The 27,558-nt window shown below is 49.2% G+C and overlaps 1 protein-coding gene across 7 annotated transcripts in view; it reads left to right on the plus strand.

The window, feature by feature from the left end:
- The window catches only part of PAN2 (poly(A) specific ribonuclease subunit PAN2), a 1,309,324-nt gene that overhangs the window by 865,646 nt on the left and 416,120 nt on the right, over nucleotides 1-27,558 (plus strand). For all 7 annotated transcript variants that reach the window (XM_069653787.1, XM_069653789.1, XM_069653788.1 and 4 more), the window contains 6 exons: nucleotides 21,550-21,719; nucleotides 22,503-22,623; nucleotides 22,847-22,924; nucleotides 23,625-23,892; nucleotides 25,000-25,342; nucleotides 25,555-25,651. In XM_069653787.1, the coding sequence (XP_069509888.1) occupies nucleotides 21,550-21,719; nucleotides 22,503-22,623; nucleotides 22,847-22,924; nucleotides 23,625-23,892; nucleotides 25,000-25,342; nucleotides 25,555-25,651 (1,077 nt within the window). The remainder of the gene's footprint in view (nucleotides 1-21,549; nucleotides 21,720-22,502; nucleotides 22,624-22,846; nucleotides 22,925-23,624; nucleotides 23,893-24,999; nucleotides 25,343-25,554; nucleotides 25,652-27,558) is intronic.

The following is a 27,558-nucleotide window of genomic DNA, read 5'->3' on the forward strand; positions in this document are numbered from 1 at the left end:
TACGGCACCCGTTCAGTTGGATCCCTTTCTCGTTAAGCCACTTGTTCTAGAGCCCTCCCTCCTCACCCCCTTAACAGTTTCTCAAAAGAAAAACATCAAATGCAACCCTCACCCCCAACATTACAACATGAATGGATTTCTTACAAACCATAACTGAGACCCTCCTCTACCCCACAACATGGTTGTCACTAAGTGTTGTTCCCCCTTTATTTGCTAATACTAGAGACGTAGCCCTGTTAGGTCAGGTCCCCACCTGGGGGGATGAGGGGGGAGGGTGGAGGGGGAGTGTTCAGCTTCCTGAACTTCCTGGAGCCTGGGATACGTCTCAGTCTCTAGCCCTTAGTCTGTCAAGGTCCTTCTGACGCCTTTTCCTTTGAGGTGTGTGGGGTCTCAGCATCTCCCATGAGCTCCCTGGTAACCCTGTGAATGTCGTCCTCCGTGATAAGCTTGCATTTGTACCTTTTCATTTCAAAGGTGATGGAAAATGGGAACCCCCACCTGTATCTGACCCCTTTTTCATTTAACCACTTGGTGAGGGGTGAGCAAAGTCTTCTTTTGCTAAGGGTCAGAGAGGACAAGTCCTGAAACTGTGACCTTCGTTGTCCCGTACAGCACCAGGCCCTTTTTTCTCGCTCTTTCCAGGATTTTGAGTTTGTCACCGTAGTTGTGGAAGCGGCCGAGGACAGACCTATGGCCTGTGGCCACGCTCCGGCCCTGTGGATTCTCTCAATTTTTGCCTCGTCAGTTGTGTCATTGTCGAAGATGAGTTTCATAATTTCGTAGAGGGTTCTCCTCATGTCCTTCTCAGTCTCTTCCTCTTTGTCTGGGATCCCGATAATTCAGAGATTGTTGTGCCTTTTGCGATTTTTCGAGGTCGTCCATTTTGAGCATGATCTCCTCCATCTGTCTGCTGGGTCTCCAAAGTATCAAGGGAGGACTGGTTATGCTCTACCTCGTCCAGTCTTCCCTCCTTTTTGTTGATCCTTGGGGTAATTTTGTCAACCCTACCCCTAATGTCCGCTCTCATGCTCCTGATCTCCTACATTAGTGCCGCTATATCTTTTTTGGTGGCAGCAGATTCCTCCTCCACCAAAGACATGGTGTCCCGTGTGGTTATTCCTCCTTCGCTTGTTCTTGGGATGTATTCTAAATTGGCCAATCTCAATCTTGCGTCCATGTGCCACACCTCTCAAGCCTTTATCCTTGAGCGTGGGTAGTGTCCCCGTAGCCTTCACTAATACCTCTTCCCTTTTGTACTGAGGGGCCTGAAAACTTTACTGCGGGGAGGCCGCTACCTCTTCTGTGTGTCTTGAGGGCTCCCTAATGCCTGGGCCTCTACTTTGCCCCGTTGGTGTGCAGGCTTGGCCGGGCAGAGCCTGGTCCGCACTAGAGCATGTCCAAGTGGGGTGGCGTGCACATGCCCCTGGATAGAGGGCTCACAACTCCCTCTCTTCCTTGGCTGGTACTACTGATGGCACTGCTTCCCTCCTCCAGAGGCCAACCGGGGGACCTTGGGGCACTGTCCTGATGGCACTGTTAGTGGGTGGGCTCCTTTTCTATTGTTTATTTCATGGGAGCTGCGCTGCAGTGGGTCTAGTCACCTCTGGTCGTGACAGAAGGGCAAAGGTCCTGCGACAGCTGTCCCTGTCCCATGGGTGGCCTATGGGGAACTCGGGACTTCTCACTTGGCCTGGTCCACTCAGGCCCCTGCAGTAGCTCCTCCAGCTCCCAGCACTGTGAGACCCCCAAGGGGCCTTTCCCTGGGACCCTCAACTCCACCGGGGGACTCCTTCATCCCCTTCACTGTGCTTGTGTTGGTAGGCTGTAGTTTGGTGAAGTGGCCAGACTCCTCACGGCCAGTTTTGCGGCGGGATCACACTGGATGTCGTCTCTCTCTTGCCCTCCATGATGGGGCCGAGCGCGCTGCTGCCTCTGGAAGCGCAGGCCAAGGTGGGAGCGTGGGCTCTCTTCTGATCTGGGTGCTGCGGGGTGCTCCCTGTGGTCCGCCGTGAGAGCTGCTCTGATGTCGTGGAGCACAGGGGGGGGGGGGCACTCACCTTCCTCATGTGACTCATACGCCGGCCCTCTCACCTCCGAGGTGGGATGTGTGGCAGGGGGTCTCTGAGTGGGCTGGAAAGGCTGCTGACTGACACTGGCCCCTTTGTTCTTTCGTTTTCATCTCCACTGCCGCGTAGGGTGGCCAACTGTCCCAGATTTCGCAGGATTGTCCCGCAATTAGGGACTCTGTCTCGCAGTTTGCTGCGTGGCTGTGCGGGGAGCAGGGACTTAAGTCGGGACAACCTGCCTCCAGCAGAGCCACTCTGCAAACTGAAGTGGCCATTTACACAGCATGGCGCTGCCACCTGCTGCTTTTTCTCCGGGCGACTCTGCAGCCCTGGCTCCTTTTGAGCCTACAGGTCGAGCTGTAACGCTCCGACACCTGGCTTAATTCAAATGCTAATGCTTTGTTCCTGGGGTCGTGATGGTCATGTTTGCAGTTAAAAAATGTAAACATCACCTCCCAAGGAAAAACAATTTGCATTTCAATTAATCCAGGAATTAAGAGCCATTACAAAAATTTAAATTAAAAAAGGGACGGGCCAAACGTGAATGACGTGACGTCATCACCGCCTTGTGGGCAAGTGTCCCGCGAAAGACTATCAAAGAGTTGGCCACCCTACTGCTGCTGGCCCGATCCGCTCTTTCCCCAGGCTGTTTCGCTCGGGAGCTGTGAAACCTCAAGAGTTTCCTGGTCGGGGGCTGCCTACACCAGAGGGGTCGGGGGTGGGGGGAGCAGGGGCTCAGACCACTTTTCGGGGACCTAACGGGAGCGGAGCGCTATCAGGCTTCCATAACCTGCACGTCCCCTGGTGGCTTCCAGGTTGGCATGTGTACATTTGTGCATGTTGCCATGAAGTTAATTACTGCATATAAATACATGTTTACTGAATAAGTAAGTTCACCTATGATTGTGTTTATATCTACGTGTAATTAACTAATATGTACATTTAAGGTATACTTTTTTAATGTCACTTACATGTTTTTCCAATAGTTTTTTACTGTTTGGTATTTTGATGTACATGCCATAATGCTGCTATGAAAGGCTTGTACATATGTCACTCCATACAATTTTGCGAGTTATGTTTACTGTGTGCATGCATACAACATGAAAAAGTAAACTAACCTCAGTTTATGCACATTACAACATTCTGTGGTTTTTCTCAATTTCTGAAAGTTTTTTAAAAGTGTGTGCATATTTATAATAGTATGTTTGTGCACTTGGTAAAATTAACAACGTTTTACTTACTGTACTGCTATGTGCCAGCTGTGGTGTGCACAGGAATGACAAATGAGTAAGTACCACAGAATGTTTGTTGGTCTTGATTGGTTAATTATTTTGTTCTCGGGCATGCTGATATTGTGGAGTATGTCTACTTTGTGGACATTTGTATGAATGTATACTTTCACATAGTGTGTATATTCATGTATTAGGTGTAAAGGTTGTGTAGCCTTGGGTTATGAAACCTGTCGTACATGAAATGTGGCATAACATTTGAGTTGTAGACCATCTTCTGGAAGGTGAAGCATTTACCATGTCACTGACCTTGCTTGCTGTAGGAATAGCCTTATTGATGATATGATGTGGTTTTTATAATGCACCTGTACACAAGTGTTTCAAGCGCGACAAGACAAGGAGGGGGAAACAAAGGGAGGACAAAGTAACAATCTTACTCGGCCTTGTCATTCCAATTGCGCAAGTGCGGGGAATAGGGAAGGAGAGAAGTGCCGGGGGAGGGGAAGTGCAGTTAACTCACAAGTGCAGCCAGCGGGTAGCTCATACGTGCAGAGAAAAGGGACTGTAGGGTTGCAGATACAGACCCTTAAGTGCTGGGGAGCCCAGAGGCAGTGCGAGGACAACTGGGCATGCAGCAGCCTGGGCCCGAGTTCAGCGGGTGACCAGGTGGCCAGTGCACGGAGCTGTCAGGTGGGAGAGGAAGCGAGAAAGTGGAAGCGAAAAGGAAGGTCCTGAGTTGCATCTGGAACCTGAGGTGGTTCTGCTAAAGTTCAAAATATCTGCCCCAAACTCTCTGCTTGGAGAAACGTCTGACCCTCAGAGAGTTGGAGGTAGATGAGCGGAGAGCTTGAGAAGGAAGATAATTTTGAAGAGAAAGTTGGAGGTAGAGCCGGTCCCAGATCCCCAGAAAGCCTTGTGAACAAAGGAGAGGGCCTTGAAGTTGATCCTTGCAGCCACGGGGAGCCAGTGAAGAGGTTTCAGAGCTGGAGAGAAACGATCCCTGGGCTTTAGGTCAAGGGCAAGTCTTGCAGTCCTGCTCTGGATACGTTGTAAAGGTCGAAGAGTAGAGGCAGGAATATTTAGAAAGAGGCTGTTGCAATAGTCCAGCGTAGAGAGGAACAGAGCTCTGGAGACAGTGAGCTTCTGGGGGAAAGTGAGAAAAGGAAGTATACGTCTGAGGCGGTGCAGCTGATTGTTTGACTTCTTAGAGACATCAGATGTGAGGAGAGGGTGGAGTTGAAGATGACACCAAGGTTCTTACCCTCACATGAAGGAGCAGGAAGAGGGCCCAGAGTGGGCAGCTAGAGAGAGGAAAGGAAGGAGCAGGTGTCACAATGAGGAGGATCTGTCTTACTGGCATTAAGGCAGAGATCATTGGCGGCACACCATTCCTGAATTGCGGCCAGACAGCCACCTCTGCTTCTTCTCTCATACCAGACTAAGGGGAGCCCGGAAGAAAGCAGAGTGTCATCCGCTTAACATTTTAAAATTGGAGCAGAAAGTAGCAATGTGGTGGGCAAGAGGTACCATGGTGGTTTAAGAGCCAGGGGGAGAGGTTAGACCCCTGGGGAACACCACAAGTAGAGCGAGAGGGGGATAGAAGAGAGGAAAGACCCCAGTTGGACCTGAGGGTCGGTCAGCGAGAAAGGGGGTCAACCAGGCCAGGGCCTGATCAGTAATACCAAGGTTATCCCGGAGACGATTGAGCAGGATCGCATGGTTGGCCGTGTCAAAAGCAGAGGATAGATCGAGGAGAATCCGGACAGAAGGGAGATTAGAGTCAAGATTGGAGAGCAAGTCTTCACGGTTCTTCAAGAGAGCAGTTTCCATTCTTCTGGCAGCTCTGAAGCCAGACTGGTTGTCATGAATGCACCCAACAGATTCAGTATGTAGATTAAGCTGGGAGATGGCCAGCTTTTTCAAGAGTTTGCCCAGGACAGGAGTGATGGAGATCGGGCGATAGTTAGCCGGAGAGGAAGGATCGGCCGAGGGCTTCTTTAGAAGGGGGTGCCCAAGAGAGTGCTTTAGGGTGGAGGGGAAGTTGCAGTGGGAAAGGAATGATTGCAGAAATCAGCCAAGGCTGGAGTAAGTGTGTTGATGTGGTCCTTGATAGTTCTGGATGAGCAGAGGAGAAACTGCTATAGTGAGACTTTCATAGATTGCACTTGTCTAGAAACATAGTTAGGGGTGAACAGGGGAAAGGAGGAGAGGCAGCCTCAGACGAGCCAGGGGTGGTAGAGGAGGAGAAAGAGAAGGTAGAGGAAGAGGGGGTGGACAGGATCTCCTGAGTTTTAGTAGTGAAATGAGAGGCCAAGGCCGTGCAGAGGGGCTGGGAGGGAACAGGAGAGGTAGAGACTGCAGTAGGACTGGTCATCTCCTTGCAGATTTTGAAATGTTTGGCCGAGTTGTTAGATGCCACAGAGATGCAGGCTTGGATGTAGACTCTCTTTTTAGAGAGGAACGAGAGTCTGTACTGCCTTTGGAGCATGCACCAGGCCAGTTTGTCAGGGGGTGCGCCCGAGGCCCTCCACTTACTCTCCACTGCCCTACACTTGCGTTTAAGGGCAGCGAGGTCGGAATCGTACCAAGAGTTGGATTTGGGCTTCAAGTGAATGCTCATGACAGGGGCAAGGACATCCAGAGTGTTTGAGATAGAGAGATTAAGGTTAGAGAGCGATGTGTCGGGGTGTGAGTCAGCCAAAGGTACAGGAGGAGGAGAGATTTTCTCTGTGGGCACCTTCTACTGACTCCGTCCAGCCCATCCCCATCGGCTCCCTCCAATCCAACCAAGACTGTCATTACGGCAGGTGTACTGCATCCCCTCACCACCAAGGGAAATTGACTGAAAATAATGTGCCCAAATCCAACCCCCACCAAAAATGGGAAAAAGAAAGATAAGCCACACTGTGCCAGAATGGTGCTAACCCGCCCCTTGCTTCAGTACCTACAACAGACTTCTTGTACAGTACACCCTTGATTGAAACATCACTCGCTTGCAAATAACATTTCAGGTGAAGGCTGGATTGTCTCTATGAAGGGGTTTGATGTCCTAATACTTAATTAGGTTTGGCCGGGGGCCCTTCATCATGTAAACACTTAAATCAGTTGCATCACTTCTTACACAGAAGCAACCATGTCTGACAAAGGCAGGAACTATGGGTCACTACGTACGTAGGTCTCTGTGACACCAGGCTTCTTAATTACTGAAATTAATTCAGGCTATGACATAGTACTGCCTCTAGAATTGATGCAGTGGTCCAGGGATGAAAGCCAATGTATAACACTCCACCCGAGGGTGCAGCAAGGTTGTGATAGTCAGTTGACCTATGCTGATGGCTGGGGATAGAAGTCAATTGTATTTGCCTTTGGTGCGAACGTCCAAGCTAAACCTGGGAGTATGTCACAGATGACCATGTAGAACTACAATGAGAGGGTTCGTGACTTGGAGCCAGTGCGGCTAGGATGGCTCAGTGAATGCTCCCGTTGGTTGGCCGACTATTTCTGGGCTCCTGCGGCTTGTTCCTCTCCCATCAACCTCTGCCTTCACGTAGGCAGCTCGGCCCACCTCCACGCAGCGATGCCATCGCTCCCGCTTGACTGCGATCGGGGGCCTGCAACATCACCTGCACAGTGGGCTCCATGGCGACGGCCATGGCGCATTGAGGACTCTTGCTGTCTGGCTGCCTCTCCTTCTATTGCTGTTTCTGTTTCCGGGTCTGGAGTCCCGTGCTGGGACCTGTCATGGGAAACACTTGTAACTCTGGGTGTAGACCCCACATTAGTGACCTTGTCTAACTTTCTACATGCAGATTTAAAAACAGTGGTCAGATTTGGGATTGACGTGTTGAAGCACCTCATCAGGTGTGATGGAGGTTTAGGTAGGACTAGTCTACTCATTTTAGTTTTTTTGTGAAAGGTGGCGAAGTCACGTTGGAGGCCAAAATATTACTGGAGGTAAAGTCTTTGTATTTATGTAAGGGTACAGTGATTTTTTTTTTATTTCCTTCTCGTGCAATTAGTATTGAATGTTGTAGCATTGGCATGACCTCCTCCAAGACCCCGGATGCAATATAGATTACATAAATGTGGTGCAGAATGATGCTGGGAAAGAGCCTGGTGATCCATGCCCATAGGTGCACAGCACCATTGCCCTCCCCATGACTTTCTCTATGGCATCTGTGGGGTGCCACCCACTTCCCCAATATTTCTGTTTAGAAAAGCATCTGAAGACTAACGCATGGAATGGTTCTGACTTGCCTGCAGCTATCAGACATGCTATGTTAGTTTAGCAGTGGAGCTCCATAGCACAAGAACTATCCTGAGCTGTCAGCAGAGGTGACTATTCCCACTGCTGCTGGTACCTGTGGATTCACATTCCCAGAGTTGTGAGCCTACAGGGCAGTGTGGACACATGTTCTGTCACTGACAGCCAAACATTGAACTGAAGAAAGTACAGCTCAGATGGACTACTTTACAGAAGATGGTAAGCTTCCCTCGGCTCTTCCATGCTAACGAGCAATGATGCTGGTGTCCATGGATCCTCATAAACCTTGCTTGGTTCTGCACATGTCTGCCACCTTTGTGCACACTGGTGGCAGGGCCCACTGCTCTACACACTCTCCCCGAATAAGAAGCATAATGCATGTGGCACTGCTTTTGAGGGTGATTGGCCTTAGTGAAGTTGAATTTTAGCACCATGTACCCTATTTTCCAGTGGACGTTAAAGATTTTTCCAGAACCACCAGGAAAGATCTTTACCAAAGGGTGAACAGACTCGTAAACAAGGGTTTGCTTTGCGGACACGATCTTCCTGGTGCCTTCTTTGTTGCTGCTTCTGCTAGGTGGTTTATCCTCCTGGGTACAAGGATTACTCCACTTGTCATACATCTGGTTTGTGGTCTGTTGAGGGATCATGCCCCTGTGCTCCAAATCCCCTCCCTGTTCTTATCTGGTTCTCCTGATGTTCCTGAGTTGAATCCATAGTGACTGGCACTGTGAATACTTGTCCATGGGTCATAATATCTCGTTTTTGCGGATACCCCGGTCTTGAAGTAGAAGCTTGTTACATGCTCCACACTGTCTAATATTGACTTGCATTGGTGCCCTCCTTTGTCTGCTTTCATCCTCTCTGATGGCTGGGGTATCCAACCTGCAGCTGGGGCTCTTATTGAGGTGGGGGAGGTTGGTCCCCTCTGATATTCCTTGGGGCTTGTTGCTTCTGTGGCTGTACCTGTGGGGTAGGTCTGGTACTTACCTGACTTGATCACTGACTGGATCGCTTAACAGCTGGCCTATGGGCTTTATTGACATCTGATGGAGTGAGTGGTGTGAAAGCCAGGTTGGTTTGGTTTTCTTCTAAGTTGTCTAAGGAGAAGTATTTTTGAATGTGCATGAAGGTGTCTCTGCTGGTTTTAGCTGCCCTCCATGTGAGGGTTTTGAGTGCTGGAGCTTGATGGGTATGGATAAGTGGTAAGCCGAGTTGCATAAATATGCGGCAGTTGATGTTTGGGGATGAGGTGGCTCAGTGAGTGCTCCCGTATTGCGAATTCTGGTTTTGTTGTGTGTGGGATCAATGAGTTATGAGATGTGGAGGGTGTGTAGTTGGTTGGGGAGAGCTTCTTTGGTTTTGTTTGTTGCTTGCGTTCCTGGCAGATAGGAAGATGTTGATGTAATGGTTGGCAGTTGATGCAGTGATGAGGTCTCTGATTTTATCCAGGAATGCTTTTCTACTCTGTGGTGGGTGGTATATCTAGGGGAAAGTAGCAGTTGATCTGTGGCCATGTGGAAAGTGACATGTTAGGAGCTCCATGGAATTGAGGGGTGTTGGATCCTTGAGCGGTCATGCCCTTGAAGTCTTGTGGATGGCTGTGAGGCCCCTGTTCGACTTCTCTGTTCTGTACAGTTGACATACTGGATGTTCTACTCAGCATGGACAAGGTTGTCCAGGATGTGGATGGAGGTGGTCATAACCAGGTTTCTGTTATCACCATGCACCACCACGGCACACTCGTCATATCATTAGCAGTGTCTGTCGTACAGAGTACAACAGAGTGAGCGTTGATGAGCACGAGGTTTCTTTGAAAGGAGGACTGTGTAGGCAGGAAAAGTGGCTAGCAACTTGCAGAACGAATTTTCAATTGTACCTTTGTTCTAAACTTGACATTTTAAATTTTTTTCAAACTTAATGTTATTCTTGCTCCTGTATTTTGGCAGTTTGAGGTTTTTTTACCCGTACGTTTTAATTTTTCCATGATCTTGAAATTGAAAAAAAATTGATTAGCAATTTAACCTAAATGATTAGCAATTTTTAGATCTTTCTTTTTAAAGGGATGTGCAGTAAAGTGAAATGCAGCAATGGCCTAAATAAGACGGTGTTACAGCGAACAATGAAATGTTTTACAGCAGTATACTCTTGGCCTTTTCAACTGTGCAGCGAAAGCACCATTAATTTATCATGTGGGCTCGCGGCCAAACCATTAAGGACAATCTGATCCTTCTGCCCCAAGAAAGAATCGGAGCCACTTCATTCCTAAAGTTATTGAAGAGCTTTTATGGCTACAACAGCACAATTGTGAATTATCCTGGTGAATTCTGGAAGCACCTGCATATAACATAGCAGGATTTGATTCTGCTTCCACAAATGCTTAAATGTTATTAATTACAACTTAAAATCGTGTATAATTACCAAACCATTCTGATCATCATCAGATTCCGTTGGTTATTAAATGAACACATATTTTTTTCCTCCCGAAGAGCCACATTCAAGTGGTGAAACGTGTGCAGAGGATCCAAAAATAAATGGCTAACCGTATAATATAAGATCAAAAAGGATCAAAGGACAATAAAAGATAAGGAGACACTTAAAAAGGACATAACTAAGATACAAGAACGTATTAAGTTTTCAGAAAATCACACCAAAAAAAGGACAATTCAAAATTGTCTTCAATTGAATAACAAGCAGTCTGACATTTACTTGCAATCCTTTATTTTAAAATAATTTTGCTAACTCATGTGGGTTTCATTCTTCTGGGCAAACGCAGCAGTTAATCTTTTGACAAGTGTCAAGATCACCTCATATTGAATAGGATTACCCAGACAAAGACTGAATGTTTGCAACTACTTACAAATATAAATTTAGAAGGTTTCATGCTTGCAGGCTGTTAGCAGTTCAGGGTCAACTGCTAGCACTGGCAGGGAATAATATATCTCCAGCCAATCAGACGGGAGAAATATTATTCACCAGACACTTGATAGCACCCCACACTGATAAAACAGCCTGCAGGAAAGAGCCTTCAAAATGCTCTTTGACGCGCATGACAGCAGCAAATCGCTGCAGTCCACGGGTGGCATCAGGGCCTTTCAACCATTTCAATTGAAAGGGGCCAAAGCCTCGGGATCCACCAACAACTGCCCCCCATGTTGGCAGTCAGGAATCTTGACGCGCATGACAGCAGCAAATCACTGCAGTCCACGGGTGGCGTCAGGGCCTTTCAACCATTTCAATTGAAAGTGACCAAAGCCTCAGGGGATCCCCCAACAACTGCCCCCATGTTGGCAGTCAGGAATCTTGACGCGCATGACAGCAGCAAATCACTGCAGTCCACGGGTGGCGTCAGGGCCTTTCAACCATTTCAATTGAAAGTGACCAAAGCCTCAGGGGATCCCCCAACAACTGCCCCCATGTTGGCAGTCAGGAATCTTATGGCACCATACTCCTTATATGCCACATTGTAAATATGCACTTTGCAGCGCACACATAACAAGCAGCCTTGGCCGCAGGCCTTCCGCCTTCCTTGGGCCTCCGTGGTATCTAGAAGCGTTCTCGTGATAATCTGAAGCTATTCCCATGACTGTATTTTTTGTCTTCCTTAGAATATATGCACCCAATGGGTGCCTCCGATTTTTTTTTTCCTCTTCTCCAGACAGAGGCCCCCAAACATTTTGTAATTGGCCCGTACGAGCCGTGGTGTATCTTCAGCTGGCCCTGCTGCAGTGCAGCATTTCAAAGGCATTTAAAAAGCCTCATGCCTGCAGGTCGTGTTATCAGTGCGGGGATGACCATTAGCAAATGGCTGTAACTAATATATCTCCCAGCAATCATTGGGAGTGAGAAATATTATTCCCAGACACTTGATGGTACACAACCCCACACTGATAAAGTAGCCTGCAGGCAGACTTGCCTAACTTCCAGGATTGTCTCGGATCCCCCGGGTTTTCATGCTCTTCTCTTCTCCAAGTATCCAGGGAAGGGCATGACGCCTCTGCAATAAAAGGAGTTCGAGGGGATTGAGTCCTCCGACGTATTCCATATCTATGACATGTAATCACCACAGCTGTGCTGCTTCGGAAACTTTTTCGGCGTCTGCGTCCTGCGTCGATGACATCGATGCGCCGTCGTCGAGGACCTCCTCCGTCCGACGTCATCCGATGTGATAAGTAGGACGCACGACGCCCATAGCCTCAGTTCCGTTCTTTCTGCGAACGTGTTGCTTCGTGTTTCTCGGTTCAAACGCCTCGACTCTTTGGAGTTCTGTTCTTCTCGGTTCTTCGAACCTGTTCGTTTGTGAAATTCCTTCTGAAGATGTCTACTTCGTCTTCGACCCCGCGTCCGGGTTTCAAGAAGTGCGGGGAGTGTGGGTCCAAGATGTCGGTGACGGACTCGCACCACGCCTGCCTCTGGTGCCTCGGGGAGGCCCACGACACGGATGACTGTATCGACTGCCAGTCGCTCACGTCCAAAGCCTTACGCGAACGTAAGAAGAAGTTGTCGGTAGGTCGGGTGTCCAAGCCCCGGAAGTCAAAGTCTGCGGGGCTTTCGACGGATGATTCGAGGGGTGACTCTCCGTGTCATCGTCGGAAGTCTCGTGGGTCTCCTTCTAGGAGTCGGTCTCGCCACTCCTCAGCCTCTTCGAGGCATTCTCGGAAGCGCCGACACCAGTCGTCTTCCAGGTCCTCTTCGGAGGGCTATGCCCGGCACGTCGCTTACCCCTCCAGCCGTGCGACGCCGGAGGAATGGGCTTCCTTCGGGAAGAAGATGTTGGCGATTCTTGAGTCGCAGGGTACTCAGCCGTCCGCGCCCCCGAGTGGGGCCGGTCGTGTGAGGTCGAGAGACACCGCTCGCAAGAGTGGTCGGCACGAGTCACGGGAGAGGTCCCGTTCGGACAAGGGGACTCGTTCTCGACGTACCCGTTCCAGGTCCCGGTCCTCGACGCGTTCGAGACCGTGTGCACCTGTGAGGTCTTCAAAGAAGGCTTCGACGTCTGTGGCGTCGAGGGCGTCGACGGGCTTTCTCGAGGCTCTGGCTCCGAGGAAGTCGTCGATGCCGTCGACGCTCAGGTCGTCGAGGGACACGCTCGGGGCTCCGGCCTCGAGGGCTGTGTCGTCGCCGCCGATTCTGGAGGCGCTGCATCTGACGTCGACGCCGATTTCATCGACGCCGATCCCGGTTCTCTCGACGCTGGCGCCGATTCGCTCGACGCCATCGACGCCTTTCGTGTCGGAGGTTCCCCAGGGCACGGGTGGACCCCCTAGGAAGGCTCTGGTTAAGAGCAAGCACTCTCGAGTGCCTTCTTTTCGCCACCTGGACTATATTTCAGAGGCGGATGAGGATTCTGATGGCCTGGTTCCTAGTCAGGTTCCGGATGACATTGTCTCGGGCCATAGTCAGTTTGACGAGTTGAGACAGTCGCTGCATGATGCCAGTGGGCTGGACACCTCTCCGGAGGTGGAGTTTTGTAGGCCTGAGCCTGGCTCTCATGCTGATTCCTCGTACCGGCGCCTTATGGCTAGGGTTTCTGAGTACTTGGGATGGTCTGCTCCCCCAGGGGAGTTTGTGCAGGATGATCTGACAGACATCCTTGATGTTGGTCCCCCAACTGACCCGGTTCTGCCGTTCCATATGGCTTTACAGAGAAGGGTGGCGGCGGCTTGGACTGCTCCGGAGAGTCTCCCGGCGGTGGGCAGATCCTTGTCGCAAAAATACCGTCCAGCCAGTGGCGACCCCTGCTACTTGACCAGGCACCCCACTCCGGAGAGTTTGGTGGTGCAGGCGGCCACGGCCCAAGCAAAGCAGGCGTCGTACCCTACCATCCCTCCTGAAAGGGACGACAAACGTTTTGATGGCTGGGCGAAGAAAGTGTTTTCTTCTGGTGGTATGGCGCTTCAGGCGGCCAACTCCATTTGTGCCTTGTCGCGTTTCACGCACACTCTGTGGAACTGTGTTGCGTTAGCGGCTGAACATGTTCCCGAAGGGGATGAACGGGATGGTTTCCTTGCTTTGGTCCAGGATGGTAAGGATGCCATGTGTGAGTCCGTTCAGTCGGGTTTGGACTTAGCTGAATGCGTCAGTAGGTCCATGGCGGCGAGCACCGTGATACGCAGGTTTGCGTGGTTGCGGAAGTCGGGGTTTGCGCCTGATGTGCAGTCCCGGCTCCTCAACATGCCCTTTGATGGTGAACACCTTTTTGGCAGCAAGGCTGACGAGAGCCTTGAGAGGTTGCAGACCTCAAAAGCTGCAGCGAAGTCGTTGGGCGCTGCAGTTCGCCAACCTCCGCCTTTTCGTCCTAGGGGACAGCAGTGGAGGGGTGGTTCCTTTCGTTATTACTCCTCCTTCAGTAAAGCGAGAGGAGCTGGCAGTCAAAGAGGCCATCGCAGGGGTACCAGAGGTGGACGACAGGGTACCCGTGGTGCCAAGGCCGCTCGGGCAGTTGCCTCTTTGCCCTCCGGTAACGCCGCAGCCGCTCCCACTCAGTCGTGAGGCCATGTCCCATGGTTCGCCGGTTGGGGGAAGGCTGGCGCAGCATCTTGTAGAGTGGCAAGCCATTACTTCAGATGTGTGGGTTCTGGAGATCATAACCCACGGCTACTGTCTTCCTTTTCGGCACAGGCCTCGCGACAATCCACCGGGGAACCTCTCTTTGCAGAGTCCGGATCCGCTCCTTGCGCAGGAAATTCAAGCCCTGCTGGAGAAAGGCGCCATAGAACTGGTGCCTGTAGCGGAGAGGAACAAGGGATGGTATTCCCCTTATTTTTTGGTTTTGAAGAAAGACAGGGGATTGAGACCCATCATGGACTTGCGCGGTTTGAACAAACTCCTCAGGAAGGACAAGTTCAAGATGGTTACTCTCTCTCAAGTCCTCCAGGCCCTTCAGCTTCAGGACTGGTTGGTGTCACTCGACCTCAAGGATGCTTACTTCCATGTGCCGATCCATCCCAAGCACAAGAAGTACCTGAGGTTCGCGGTTGGCGACTCGCACTTTCAGTTTCGGGTCCTGCCGTTCGGATTGACCTCCGCCCCGAGGGTTTTCACCAAGCTCATGGTGGTGGTGGCAGCGCATCTCAGGCAAGGGGGGATTCACGTCTCCCCCTACCTGGACGATTGGTTGATCAGGGGGAGCTCTCCCGAGCAAGTCCTGGATCATCTATCGATCACCTGTCGCTCCCTTCACAGGCTGGGCTTCTCCCTCAATTTAAAGAAGTCCCATTTGACGCCAACACAGCGGCTCCAGTACATCGGAGCAGTGCTCGAAACTTCCCTGGGGCAGTGTTTTCCTCCCCAGGTGAGGGCTCTTCACATTCAGCAGATGGTGCACAAGTTTCAGCATGCCCAGACGCTCCCAGCGTTCGAGTTCTTGAGGTTGCTCGGCCTCATGGCATCCTGCATTCTTCTGGTGCCAGAGGCTCGCCTGCGGATGAGATCTTTGCAGTGGGCACTCAAGACGCAATGGTCGCAGTCCTCCGGCAGGATGTCGGACTCGATTCAGGTGCCGTCCTCGGTCGCCCGGGACCTTCTGTGGTGGGCCGTCGAAGGTAACTTGATGAAGGGGGCTCCATTTTGGCTTCCCTGGCCGGAGGTGACGATCGTGACGGATGCATCCCTCACGGGATGGGGAGCTCATGCCAACGGGCTGACAGTCAGCGGTCGTTGGTCTCTGTCGGAGTCCAGACTCCATATCAATCTGTTGGAGCTGAGGGCCGTCAGGCTAGCCCTGAAGGCTTTTCTGCCATCTGTGCGAGGGAAGAATGTCCTGATCCTGACGGACAACACAGTGGCCATGCACTACCTCAACAAAAAGGGGGGGGCAGGGTCACTTCCTCTGTGCAGAGAGGCGATGCAGCTCGAGTTCTGGGCCATCCAGCAGGAAGTTTCGATCTCGGCAGTTCATCTGGCCGGAGCCGAAAACGTGACGGCGGACGCTCTGAGCAGGCAGAGCGCGATCTCTCACGAGTGGGAGTTGGCTCAGGAGATTCTCCTGGAGATCTTCGCCCTTTGGGGGACCCCTCAAGTGGATCTCTTCGCCTCCAGTGTCAACCGGAAGTGCGAAAGGTTTTGCTCGCGGGAATTTCCTCCAGAAGGAGCCTTAGGAGACGCGTTCGTGGTGGAGTGGTCATTCCCGCTGCTGTACGCGTTTCCTCCAGTCCCCGTCATCCCGCAAGTGCTGCGGAGGTTACGGAAGTTCGGTTCCCGGATGATCCTCATTGCCCCGGCGTGGGCTCGGAGGACGTGGTACCTGGACCTTCTCGACTTATCCATCTGCCCTCCACGTCGTCTTCCCTACCGAGACGATCTGCTCTCACGGGAGGGGGGTCAGGTTCTCCATCCAGAGGTCAGATCCCTCAACCTTCACGCTTGGCTTCTGAAAGGTTGAGGTATAAGGATTGGGACCTCCCTGAGGACGTGATGGAGGTGTTGCTTTCGGCCCGAAGACCGGCAACAAAGTCTCTGTACCGTTGCCGTTGGCGTAAGTTCTGCGACTGGTGCAGGGTTCAGAATGTGGATCCTTTTGCATGTGACATCCCCATGGTTCTGTCCTTTTTACTTTCTTTGGCCCACAGGGGCTTGCAAGTGGGTATCGTTAAGGGTTACCTGGCGGCGCTGTCCATCTTTAAGCGCTCGTCTGAAGAGTGTTCTTACTTTAAAATCCCTTTGATTTCACAGTTCCTGAAAGGGCTCACTAATGTGTTCCCTCCATCACCTTTCCTGGTGCCCGGTTGGGATTTAAACCTGGTTCTTAAGTTTCTTATGGGTGCTCCGTTTGAGCCTTTACATTCTTGCCCTTTGAGGCTGTTACCTCTGAAAACTGTGTTTTTAGTTGCGGTTACTTCCGCTCGCAGAGTGAGTGAGTTACAGGCACTTTCAGTTAAGCCTCCCTTCACTGTATTTCACAAGGACAGGGTTGTCCTTAGAGTTCGTCCTTCTTTTCTTCCGAAGGTAGTGACGGAATTTCATTTGGCCCAGAAGGTTGTTCTTCCGGCATTCTATCCTCCTCCGCATCCTGGTAAGGAAGAGGAGAGGCTCCATAGGCTTGATCCTAGGAGAGCTTTAAGCTTTTATGTTTCACACATGTCCCGGGTCAGAGTGGATGATCAACTCTTTATTGGTTACGCTGGAAAGCGTTTGGGGCAAGCTGTGACGAAACAGACTTTGTCTCGCTGGATTATTTTGGCCATCTCGGAGTGCTACCGTTTGGCGGGTAAGGACCCACCGGCTGGCTTGCGGGCCCATTCTACCAGGGGTATGGCTGCGTCTACTGCCCTGCAGAGGGGTGTTCCTATTCGCAACATCTGTGATGCAGCCACCTGAGCTTCAGTTCATACATTTGTACGTCACTATTCCCTTGATTCCATCCGAGCGCAGGATCTGGCCTTTGGCAAGGCGGTCCTTTGCTCTGCTATTTGATTGGCTATTCTACATTTTGATTTTAAATTATTTCCCTCCTCCTTGCTTTGGTACTGCTTTGGGAGTCTGTCATAGATATGGAATACGTCGGAGGACACAATCCCCTCGAAGAACAAGTTACTTTCTTACCTGGTAACGTTCTTTCGATGGGATGGTCCGACGACGTATTCCATATCGCTCCCGCCCTGCCTTCCCCGCTACAGAATTTCTTTTGCGATTGCAGCTTACGTTCCGCAAGGCTTTGTGTCTGACTGGCAGTTGACTTCTGTCACACGTTCTGGGGGAAAAAACTACAACTGAGGCTATGGGCGTCGTGCGTCCTACTTATCACATCGGATGACGTCGGACGTCGGAGGAGGTCCTCGACGACGGCGCATCGACGTCATCGACGCAGGACGCAGACGCCGAAAAAGTTTCCGAAGCAGCACAGCTGTGGTGATTACATGTCATAGATATGGAATACGTCGTCGGACCATCCCATCGAAAGAACGTTACCAGGTAAGAAAGTAACTTGTTCTTCCTGCCGTCCCTCAGCAGTGATCAGAGGCTACCGGTGAGAGAGTGGGTACATAATGCTGCTCAGTCAGCAAAGGCCACAGGGCTCCCACTGGTGCATTTAAGCAATGAATAACTTTTTGTTTCTTTTGTTAATAGTCCGTGATCAAAACGGGGTGGGCATTGGCCATTTTGCATCAGAAAGCCCAAATAAAGCTCCCGCTAAGTTATGCTATCTTACATTTATTTGTACAGTGCCATAGTATATTTGTATAGTGCCATAGTTTGTCGTCGAAGTCTGCGTCTTGTTTCAAGAAAAAAAACTTTAAAACTGTGCCTCATTTTCATTGTGCTCTTGTTTGATACACAGAGGGGATTGTATTCATGCCAAATTCAACATTTTCTCCATACTGCATAGAAGTAAGCAGGACGCATGGGTTATTAAGCAATCAATCACATCACAGTATTTTTTGTTATGTGGCTTGAAGTATTGAGAGAAATATTGCACTGTAAGGCTATTGTGTATGTCTTTGCCCCCTTTTTCAATATTGGGCCAGGCGAGGACACCGTTTATAGTAATTATAGGTGCCGCGAGGCATGGGCTGCAGAAATCTCCGGGTTTTTGATTTTCAAATGTAGGCAAGTCTGCCTGCAGGCATAAGACCTTGTATATGTTCTGTGAAGCGCAAGACAGCAGCAAATCTCTGCAGTCCCGAGCTTAAAAGAACATTAGGAAGGCCATAGACATGCAGGCTGTTTTATCAGTGCAGGGCTCACACAAACCCCTGGCAATGATCACACAACCTGTAGCCATAAGCGCCAGCACCTACTTAATACAATGTGCGATTACTTGCCTGTGGCATCCACGATGGATGGACAGCCTAGCTGTGACTCGAACTGCTCCTTTCATGCTCGGGCCTCTGCACATGGGCTGCTCTGCACACGTCCTTCGGTTTCAGCCCAGCACTGGAGCCTCTGCCTCGCCTGTGCATTTGCGCCCCAGCACAGGCCAGGCTCACTAAACCTATAATCCTCGTTCTAGAAATCATGTCGGACATGATTATTTAAATAAAAATGGAATCAGCAGTATTGTATTGCAAACTGCAATGCAATATCGCTTATTTTATGCTTTGTGATAACCTCACAAAAATAGCATGACAGGGGCAAGAGTGTTGGCGATAGAAAGATTGAGGTTAGGGAGGGATGTCTCAGGGTGGGAGTCAGCCGCATGAATAGGTGCAGGAGAGTAGGTGGAGGCAAAGGCAGCCACTGTCACTCTTTTCATGGGTCTGGTGACTTTGAAGCCGTGTGGCCGTGCTGGGTGAGCTGCTGCAAGAGGAGAGCTTAAAGTGCGATAAGAGAAGAGAGTGGTCAGTCCAAGAGTGAGAGGTAGAGGGAGGGATGTCCGTAGAGATGGGAGCATCCGAAGTTATGATTTGGTTTGTAGTGTGAGGGTCAGGAAAGAACGTTTGGACACGAGGACAGTTTTGATTTTGACATACTGACGCGGACAGATCCTTAGTTTTTGGTTTTAGGCAGTTAATTCCTCTTAGAGCAGGCGAGAGGCATTGTCTAACGCGCTTTGTTAATGAGTCTTCAACCAAAAACATGCCAGGTTTGTGTCAGATTTTAATTTCCGGTTCCTCACAGTTAGCACACTTCAGGGCTAGAGATCTTTCATTTGTGACTTGTAGTCGATAAAAAGCCTTTGCACTTTGTCATAATACAGCTTATATTAAGGTTTAAGAAGAAAATTCCTAATCCCCTTGTTAAGGACCACAGGTTCTGTCAGTGCAAGCCCGCTGTTTTGTACTTCGATCTCCTACCGCATTTACTGTTTTTATGCCATCAAATGATGAGACTACTAGAGGTCTTCACTAAAGGCAGTCCAAATCTACGGAAAACGTTCTGAAAATCTGCAGAGATATTTTGCCTGCTTCTGCAGAGTCAGAAGTTCCATAGTTCCAGTAGATTTCCAAACATTTCGAAATGTACAGGTGATTTGTAAAATCGGCAGAGAATTTTGAAAGTCACAAATCCACTAAATGCTGAATTATCTGCCCAGCAGATTTGAATTATCTCTAGTCTTTACCGTGCCGCATTTGCAGTGCGGGTCTTTACCGTGGCACAGTGGGCCGTAGCTTGGACTGCCAGACAGGAACGGGGTTCTAAAGCGGGGGAGAGCCGAAGATGGAGCACTGAGTGGACACCAGGAAGAGAGATTAATGCGGAATTGGTCATGGAGGAGATGGGATGTGGGGGGCAGACAGTATAGGGGATTAAAGGCAGGGCCCCCCATCGGGGTGTCAGAGGTTAAAAGGGGAGGTCGCCCTTCCAGGCATCCACTCTGTGCAAGGGAGGCATCCACTCTGTGCATAGAAACGGGAGGTCCCCCTTCTGTGCTGATATCCCTCTGCCGCTGCAACTGGTACCTGGTCCCTTCTGAGTCATACAGGGGCCAGACCATACCGACCAGTCGCCCCCCCCCACTCCCCTCCCCCCCAGCATCCCTTACCAGCACTTGCACAAGGGCACCCTTCCCCCGACTAGCCCGAGTCTGGTCCACCATGTCCATTGCACTTGTCTGCCCTTACCCGTTTTCCCCTGGCACTTGCCCTCGTGCCCCCCCCTTAGCACTTGCTCACCTCCCTTGAGCCACCCTTTTCCGCCCCCTACTCCACCCTCCCCTGCACTTTATCACCTTTGTCTTTGCACTTGCACAGTAGGATTGTTACAAGGCCATTATAGCCGTCACTGTTTTATTTTTCCTATGTCCCCCCGCCCATTCTTTTTTGTCTTGTGACGACTGGAAACACTTGTGTATAGGCGCCATACAAATGCCCAATAAATAAAGGCATGGGACACACTGAAGCAAAACTACGCCAGAGGAAAGGAGGGCACAGAGAGAAGCTGGTGCAGGTAAGTACCACATGCAAAAGAAGCCTTGATGATGCGTGCCAGTATTTTGCCTTTCTCTAGGTCTAGATGCCCCTGTATGTGCCGTCTACCTGAGCTCATGTGAACAGCCTCGTAGGGAGCAAAGCGCTGAAGGATGCAAACTAAGGGGGTCAGTTCTGGAAACTCCATCCCAATCCATTTTAGACCTCAATATTTGAGAGGTGTACGATGACTATGGCCTAGACTCCTAGAGCCTGTTTCTATATTGTAGATAAATGTGCTTTTATGGAGTTGTTGATTTAACTTCCGAATTGAAGCTACATTTGATTGGAAGTAACTTAGCATGAGACCGTAAATAGTTACCAGCCTAGGTTTTGGAAATGTAAACATATTCCACGTTGGCACTTTCAACATAGGAATCAACAACTAGGCTGGGCGTGAATGCTATGCAGAACATTGCAGCAGCTGCACAGGATCGGCTTGTTGAATGGGCAACTGTGATAACCACATCAGTTCTAGCCGCATCTGTTGCACTGTGCCCTTGGTTCTTTTTTCGTCCAGCTATGTCAATTATGCATGGACTTGCGAGTTCTGTCGATGTTGTGAAATTATGACTCGCTCCTGATCAGTCACATGCCAGGAAGAATCAATTGGGCATCATATATTCTAGGTATTTACTGCGAAAACATAGCTTGAAACGCCAACATTAGAAAATGTAATCTCGAATGCGACAAAGTGTGTTTTGTATACTTTGCATTAGTTACTGTATGTTCAAAACTGCTAGTTTGAAAATGGTTAGTGATTTGGTATTGTGTTTACGCTGCAGTCCTCCCTCCCCCCCACCCCCAACATCCTTTTAGTCTCTTGAGCACATTCATCTTCTTTCAAACTGGGCATAACCCCACACCCCCACTGCCCACCTGATCTCGCCTCTGCTTGTCCTTGGCCCCTTTTAAGGGGTGTTATTTTATTGATACACTCCCATCTTCCTTTGTGATTACTTATCCTATTCTTTTCATTTTGTGGGGCTTTTGCCAGCATCTTCACTTCACTTTGTTGTGACTTCTTCAAGGCACCAGATAGTAAATACATATGCAAATAAAAAAGAGCATTGAATTGACAAGAATATGTTGAACATTGCACGAATATTAGTTTACAGCTGCGTTTTATTCCTCTGTTCCAGGGTCATGCCACTTCATTTTTTGGGCCATCGCTCGAGCGCTTCTCCTCATTCCAGGTGAATGCTGGGGATGACATCCGGCAGATTCAGAGCCTAGACAATGGAGTTCTCTTCCTCACAAAAAACAACCTCAAGTATATGACCCGTGGCGGACTTGCCATCTTCGATTACCTGTGAGTTCACAAACCTTTTAAAAATGGCCATGAATACTTATTACATCTGCACCATTTTCAGGTTTTGCCTTATTTTTAAAAGCTTAGTCTTTCAGCTTTTGAACGGGCAACGTGTTTTAGGAGCTCTTGCTCAATATTTTTTATTTTCTTATAATGTTATTGGTTTGCTGGTTAACACATTGTAAGTACTCATTCTGTTACTGCTGCTGTATTATAACATTGACTACCAAGAAAGATTGTTCCAAAACCGTATGCATCGTACAATTACCCTGGTTGATCTGCAGATCCTGAATAATTTGTAAAGCAGTTTGAATGTTGGCTTTTCCTGCCACACAGTTAACCGGCCACTCTGGGGGCATGCCCCTAGAGGGGAAGGCTGTGTAGTGTGGCTCAGAGGGGCAGAAACCCAGCCAACAACATGAAGTTACCGATCATTGTTCAGGCAAGGGCAGCACGCCGCAAGTTGTAAAGTACTCCAGACATACTGTGTAAATCCGGGCATGTAGGGGTACTCTTTTCTAGATACCGGGATGTGTTGAAGTGGCTTGGTCATTTGCTGCGGTTGCAAAAGATGAAGAAACTCTTGCTATGCCATGTTTGCTGCTTTGAATGTGCACTTAACAAGCGTATTGGGTGTGCTGTTTACAAGTCGTCCTGCCTTTCTTGGACCTGGACGGTTATGGTTGATGACGCAAGCAGTTCATAGCTGGAACGGGGAACCATTACTTGCAAACGAGCTCATCATCCTTCAGCTTAAGCACAATCTGTCCCTTTCTTCCTCAGCATGGACGATGGCTCGGATATGCACAGTATGCTGCTCACGGACAACAACACCCTGCTCTTGGGAGGCATGCAGGACCACATCACTGAGATCGATCTGAACACTGTCCAGGAATCCCAGAAGGTGAGGCCCACGCTGATGAACTTTGTGGACGCTGGTCATAGTGGTGGACAATTGACTGCCCATGTGTGAGGGGCTTTCCCGAGATAGACGAGTAGAAAGGGGGAAGGGGTGTTAGAATAGCACCTGGGCAGTCTAAGCAAAAATACTGCGATTAATGTACTGTCCCTGCACTGCTGTTAGTTTCTTATGTAATTCACTTGTATGTGCCATTTACTTCTCACAGTTCACAGTGGACATTCCAGGCATCACCATAATGAGGCAAAGCAATCGATTCTTCTTCTGCGGACACACTTCCGGAAAGGTATGCCATTTCTTTTTAGGCAATTGTTTGCTACATCTACTAATATGCAGCCTTTTTTGCCCCTCCATTAATCAGCCTGGTACAGTGTAATATAATTAACTTCAATAGCAGCCGTCCTTGCTGTGCTTCCACATATGCCATAGGAAGGGTAGCACAGGTATTCACTGTGCTCCTGATCCAGCTGCCAAGCCACTTTCGACACTCCCTTTAATGCAGATGCTTTTGGTTTGGCATGCTTCAGAAGAGCCGTGTTAGCAGAGGTGACCGGTGAGAGAGTGATGTGGAGTCACAGTCCTGCCCAGAAGGATTGTGCAGACTCCATCAGCTTCAAAAATAATTGAAGACTGAGATCCATGCACTTAACTGATCAATAAAGTTCTGCTGGTCGTTCATCTACTAAAGTACTTATAGATTGCCATCTGCTGCTGTGCTTTATTAATGTATGTATTTATTTTGCACACACTACAGTCTAGATGTGCAACGGGTAAAGGCAGCAGTGGATGCCTAAGCCAGTGGAGAATCGCGATGACCTGTTTTCTCAAGAGGCTGGGAATGTTGTCTTGAAAGCCAAATCAAGAGCACATCTGGGAGGGGGGAATGGCATGTGCCCAACATAAGGGCTCAATTTAAGGGCATTGTGAAAGCCTGAGGATCACCCCTGTTGACGCCCACTGAATGAAAGTCACTTTTTCGCCCTCAGGTGTCCCTCCGAGATCTGCGCTCGTACCAAGCTGAGCAAGAGTTTGACGCATACTCTGGTGGCTTGTCAGACTTTGATGTCCACGGCAATCTGTTAGTGACGTGTGGTTACTCCAGTCGCATGAATGGGCTGGCCTGTGACCGCTTTCTGAAGGTGTTCGACCTGCGTGTGATGCGAGCCATCACCCCGCTGCAGGTACACGTGGACCCCTTCTTCCTGCGGTTCATCCCAACGTACACCTCCCGGCTTGCCATCATCTCTCAGACCGGTGGGTCCATGAATTTAAGTGTTGTAACAAACCTCTTAAGCTAATGTCTACAAACTGTTTCAGATCAAATCATCTGGTAAAATGGCTTAGTGCCCACTGCAGAGATCTTTGTGTAACCCACAGGTGACGATTTCCTAAATTTGTCATGTAGCTCAGTGGCTTAACTTAACTGTTGCAGGCTTTTTTCTGCAGTGCCAAATAAAATGAGCATTCCATGCATTTAAAAATTGTATATCATGTTCTTGGGAAGGTACTGCAAAAAATGTGACCTACATGTTCTTAGTTGCGGGGGTTAATGGACGCACTGCGGAGATCCGTGTGTTCCTCAGGTCATCAGTTTGAATTTCAGCTGGGTCCACTCAGCCTTTTATTCTTGAGGTATATAAAAGCAGCAACAGTGAATTTGTTCGTAACATCTTTTGAGGTCAAAAAGAATATCCAGTGTGTGTACTGTACTTTAGGGTAACCGTTTGTATTTAGGAGGGTTGTTTATGCTTAAACAAAAAAACTGTAAATGCTCAGCTCAAGTTTGGATAATGTCCTTAATTACTTTGCCATCATTATGCAATTCAGGTCACCGAGTAAGGAAGAGATCTTGCCCATGTTTATCCGGGATCTCTCCCTCACTTTGACAAATCTGGCTGCATGGCTCTGGGAAAGGGAGCACCAACTTTAAACCACGTGAAATCGTGGCTCTCCCTGTAAAGCAGCTTCCACTCGATCTAAACATATGAAGGGTGGGCCCAGAGAGGGCCATTTTGTTGTTTTTTTTAAACTATTTTTTAACATTTTTTTATTTGCTTGATTTAATTGTGTTAAAAACAATTTTTACAATGTAAAATTGCATTGACTGAGGTGATGAATCTTTCGCTGACCTTTGTCAGCTCACTCAACTGCTAGAAAGTTAAGAAAATTAGAAGTAAACTATATATGACTGTTGAATTTAATATAGACGTGGTAGTGTTCGCACACTTTCTATCTACTAGTTGAGATGGTACACTTTAGGGAGAACTGCCTGTAAAGTGCTCTTTCAGGTTTAGCTTCTGAGCCTACCCAATGTTTGCTTTTGAAGTTGAAGGGTTTCAATGCTGTGTTCTTTTTTCATAGGTCAATGCCAGTTTTGCGAGCCCACCGGCCTGGCCAGCCCTGCTGATATCTTCCACGTCAGCACGGTGGGACAGCTGATCATGTCATTTGATGTATCTGCCAGCAAGCAGGCGCTTGCCTTCGGGGACTCGCAGGGCTGTGTGCACCTCTGGGCCGATGGCCCAAGCGCCACCTTCAATGGCTACTCACGAGAGACCGAGTTTGCACTGCCCTGCATGGTGGACACCCTGCCTCACATGGACTGGAGCCAGGACCTGATTCCCCTCTCGCTCATTCCCGTGCCACTCACAAGCGAGCCACTGTTGTCAGACTGGCCCACAGCAAACTCTGGTCCTGCCCCCAGGTGCTCTACTTGATTAATTTGTTTATGAAAAGTAATACAATACCAATTGTGTGACAGAAGAGGGAGGAAATACCTAATTTTGGGCTAAAGAAGCAAACCCTTTCGATTTGGATGGTTGTGGAGCACAACCCCAGCCTTACAATCCTCTGTGAATATATATGGATCCATATACCTGGCAATGTGCATACTTACCCAGTTCTGTCTCATTGCAGGCGTCCCCCTCCAGTGGACCCAGAGATACTTCGAACCATGAAGAAAGTGGGGTTCATTGGGTATGCCCCCAATCCAAGAACAAAGCTCAGAAACCAGGTGCCTGATCTATTCTTTTTCTTTTCACGTGAACTATCAATTGTACATGCACTTTGAACACGGTTTATGCTATAAAATATACTACATAAAATAGGGCACCAGTAGGCCACGTAGTCTAGTGTTGGGGTAGGACTGCTGTGAGGGAGATGTTTACACAGCCCTTTGGGGAGGCATGTGCAAACATCTTATCTAACAGCAGGGGAGTTGCTAGGTCTGGAAAAGACCTGGGGCTAAGCTGATGTCAGAACTGTTGGGACTGGGGGCTAGCTAGTCTTTTGGCTGTAGCTCCTGAGATTCTATCCGGGACTACAACCAAAAGATCAGGGGCTATAGCCCCCTTAGCCCCCCCTAGCAACGCCCCTGCCTAACAGCAGAACCAACAAATCCAACCAAAAGGGAAACCAAACCTCTCTAAAGGTATCGGCAATGGCAAAGGGAAATAAGGTTGGTAGATCCGTTCAGTTTATAATTGTTCTTTTATAACGCACTTAATACCAGAGATTGGTTTATAAGCGCAAGATGGGGATTCAAACCTGTGTTGCGCTGCGTTGTCTTGCTTCCAAGACAAACACATTGCCCCTGAGCTATCCCCCCTATTAGTCCACAAAGTTCACCAAAGACACCCCACACTGGTATACTGGAAGAAATATACACTTTGTGCGTGTGTGTATGACTTTAACAATCAGGTTAAAAGTAAAAGCTTTAGGGACACCTAGCTCATGCTAGAACAGCAGTGGTTAATTAAGACCTGCTCGAACAGTACTGCTGACATGTAAACCTACCATTCAATGATACACTGTGTATATGTTGTTGTGCATTTGTATAGCGCCTTATGTACCATTGGTATGATCTCAAAGCGCTGTCGGTCCAACGCCCTTGAGGAGGTGCGGGGGGGGGGGTCCATATTCCAGGTCAGTGGTCAGGTCAGTCTCCTATATTCTCTAACTGCTACACCATCACCTATTCCCCCATCTCTCTCCAAGAAAAAGCACAAAAAAGACATCCTGAGTGCAAACCGTGGACTTATCATTGCCGACACCCATGTCAGTGCTTCCTCCAGAGAGTTTCACTGATATCCTCTTCTCTGTCCCCTCTCCTGACCTTTGGACCCCCATCTCATCTCCACTCTGTCCTTCCACACACTCCTCTATTAACAGTGGCACCAAGTGGGAAATCCTCTTGGCTGCTTTCATATCCTCCTGTTGCTTTGTTAATGTCTATCACACTGGCAGCATTCTGGTTCAGGGTCCTCAACCGAACCTCCTTCTCTTTGACCGTATCCTGCCTTCTCTCATTAACTTCGTTCGCCTGCATCTCGCCCTTCTACCCTCTCTCCCCCTCCTCTGATTGGTGTACCACGCCCCTGTAGCCCACCTTAGAAAAGCTTAAAAAGCACAGACCACCCCCACCTCCCGACTCTTAATGCCCACTCAGCCAACAAACACTCCTGACATCTGTCTCCTTCTTGAAGACATTGACCTCAACATTCTCGCTTTTATCGAGACTTGGTTCAATGCCAGTTCAGTCACTGCCTTTGACTCTCTCCTCCCTGATGGCTTCAAGATCGTCTCCAAGCCTCAACCTCACTGCACTGGCAGGGGGGGGTCGCGGTAATCTTCCCTGAGTGGGTTTCTGCCTCCATTTTACCTACCCAGTACTACTTCTCTTTTGAAAGCCTTGTCTGTAAGTTGGTCACCTCTCCCACGGTTATAGGTCAAAGTTTCGACTCAAAAGGGTCAAATGACAAAAGGGTCGAGTTCCCCCCCCACCCACCAAACTCCTGTTTTTGGTGTCAAAACACCTTTTTATACCTATAATAAAGCAAATAAATATGCATATAAAAATAAATTATATCCTTTTGTTTTCGGTCGAATTGACTCGACCCTTTTGAGTTGAAACTTTGACCG

Source organism: Ambystoma mexicanum, chromosome 3q, assembly GCF_040938575.1.
Source record: "Ambystoma mexicanum isolate Mex_15411 chromosome 3q, UKY_AmexF1_1, whole genome shotgun sequence".
NCBI lineage: Eukaryota > Metazoa > Chordata > Amphibia > Caudata > Ambystomatidae > Ambystoma > Ambystoma mexicanum.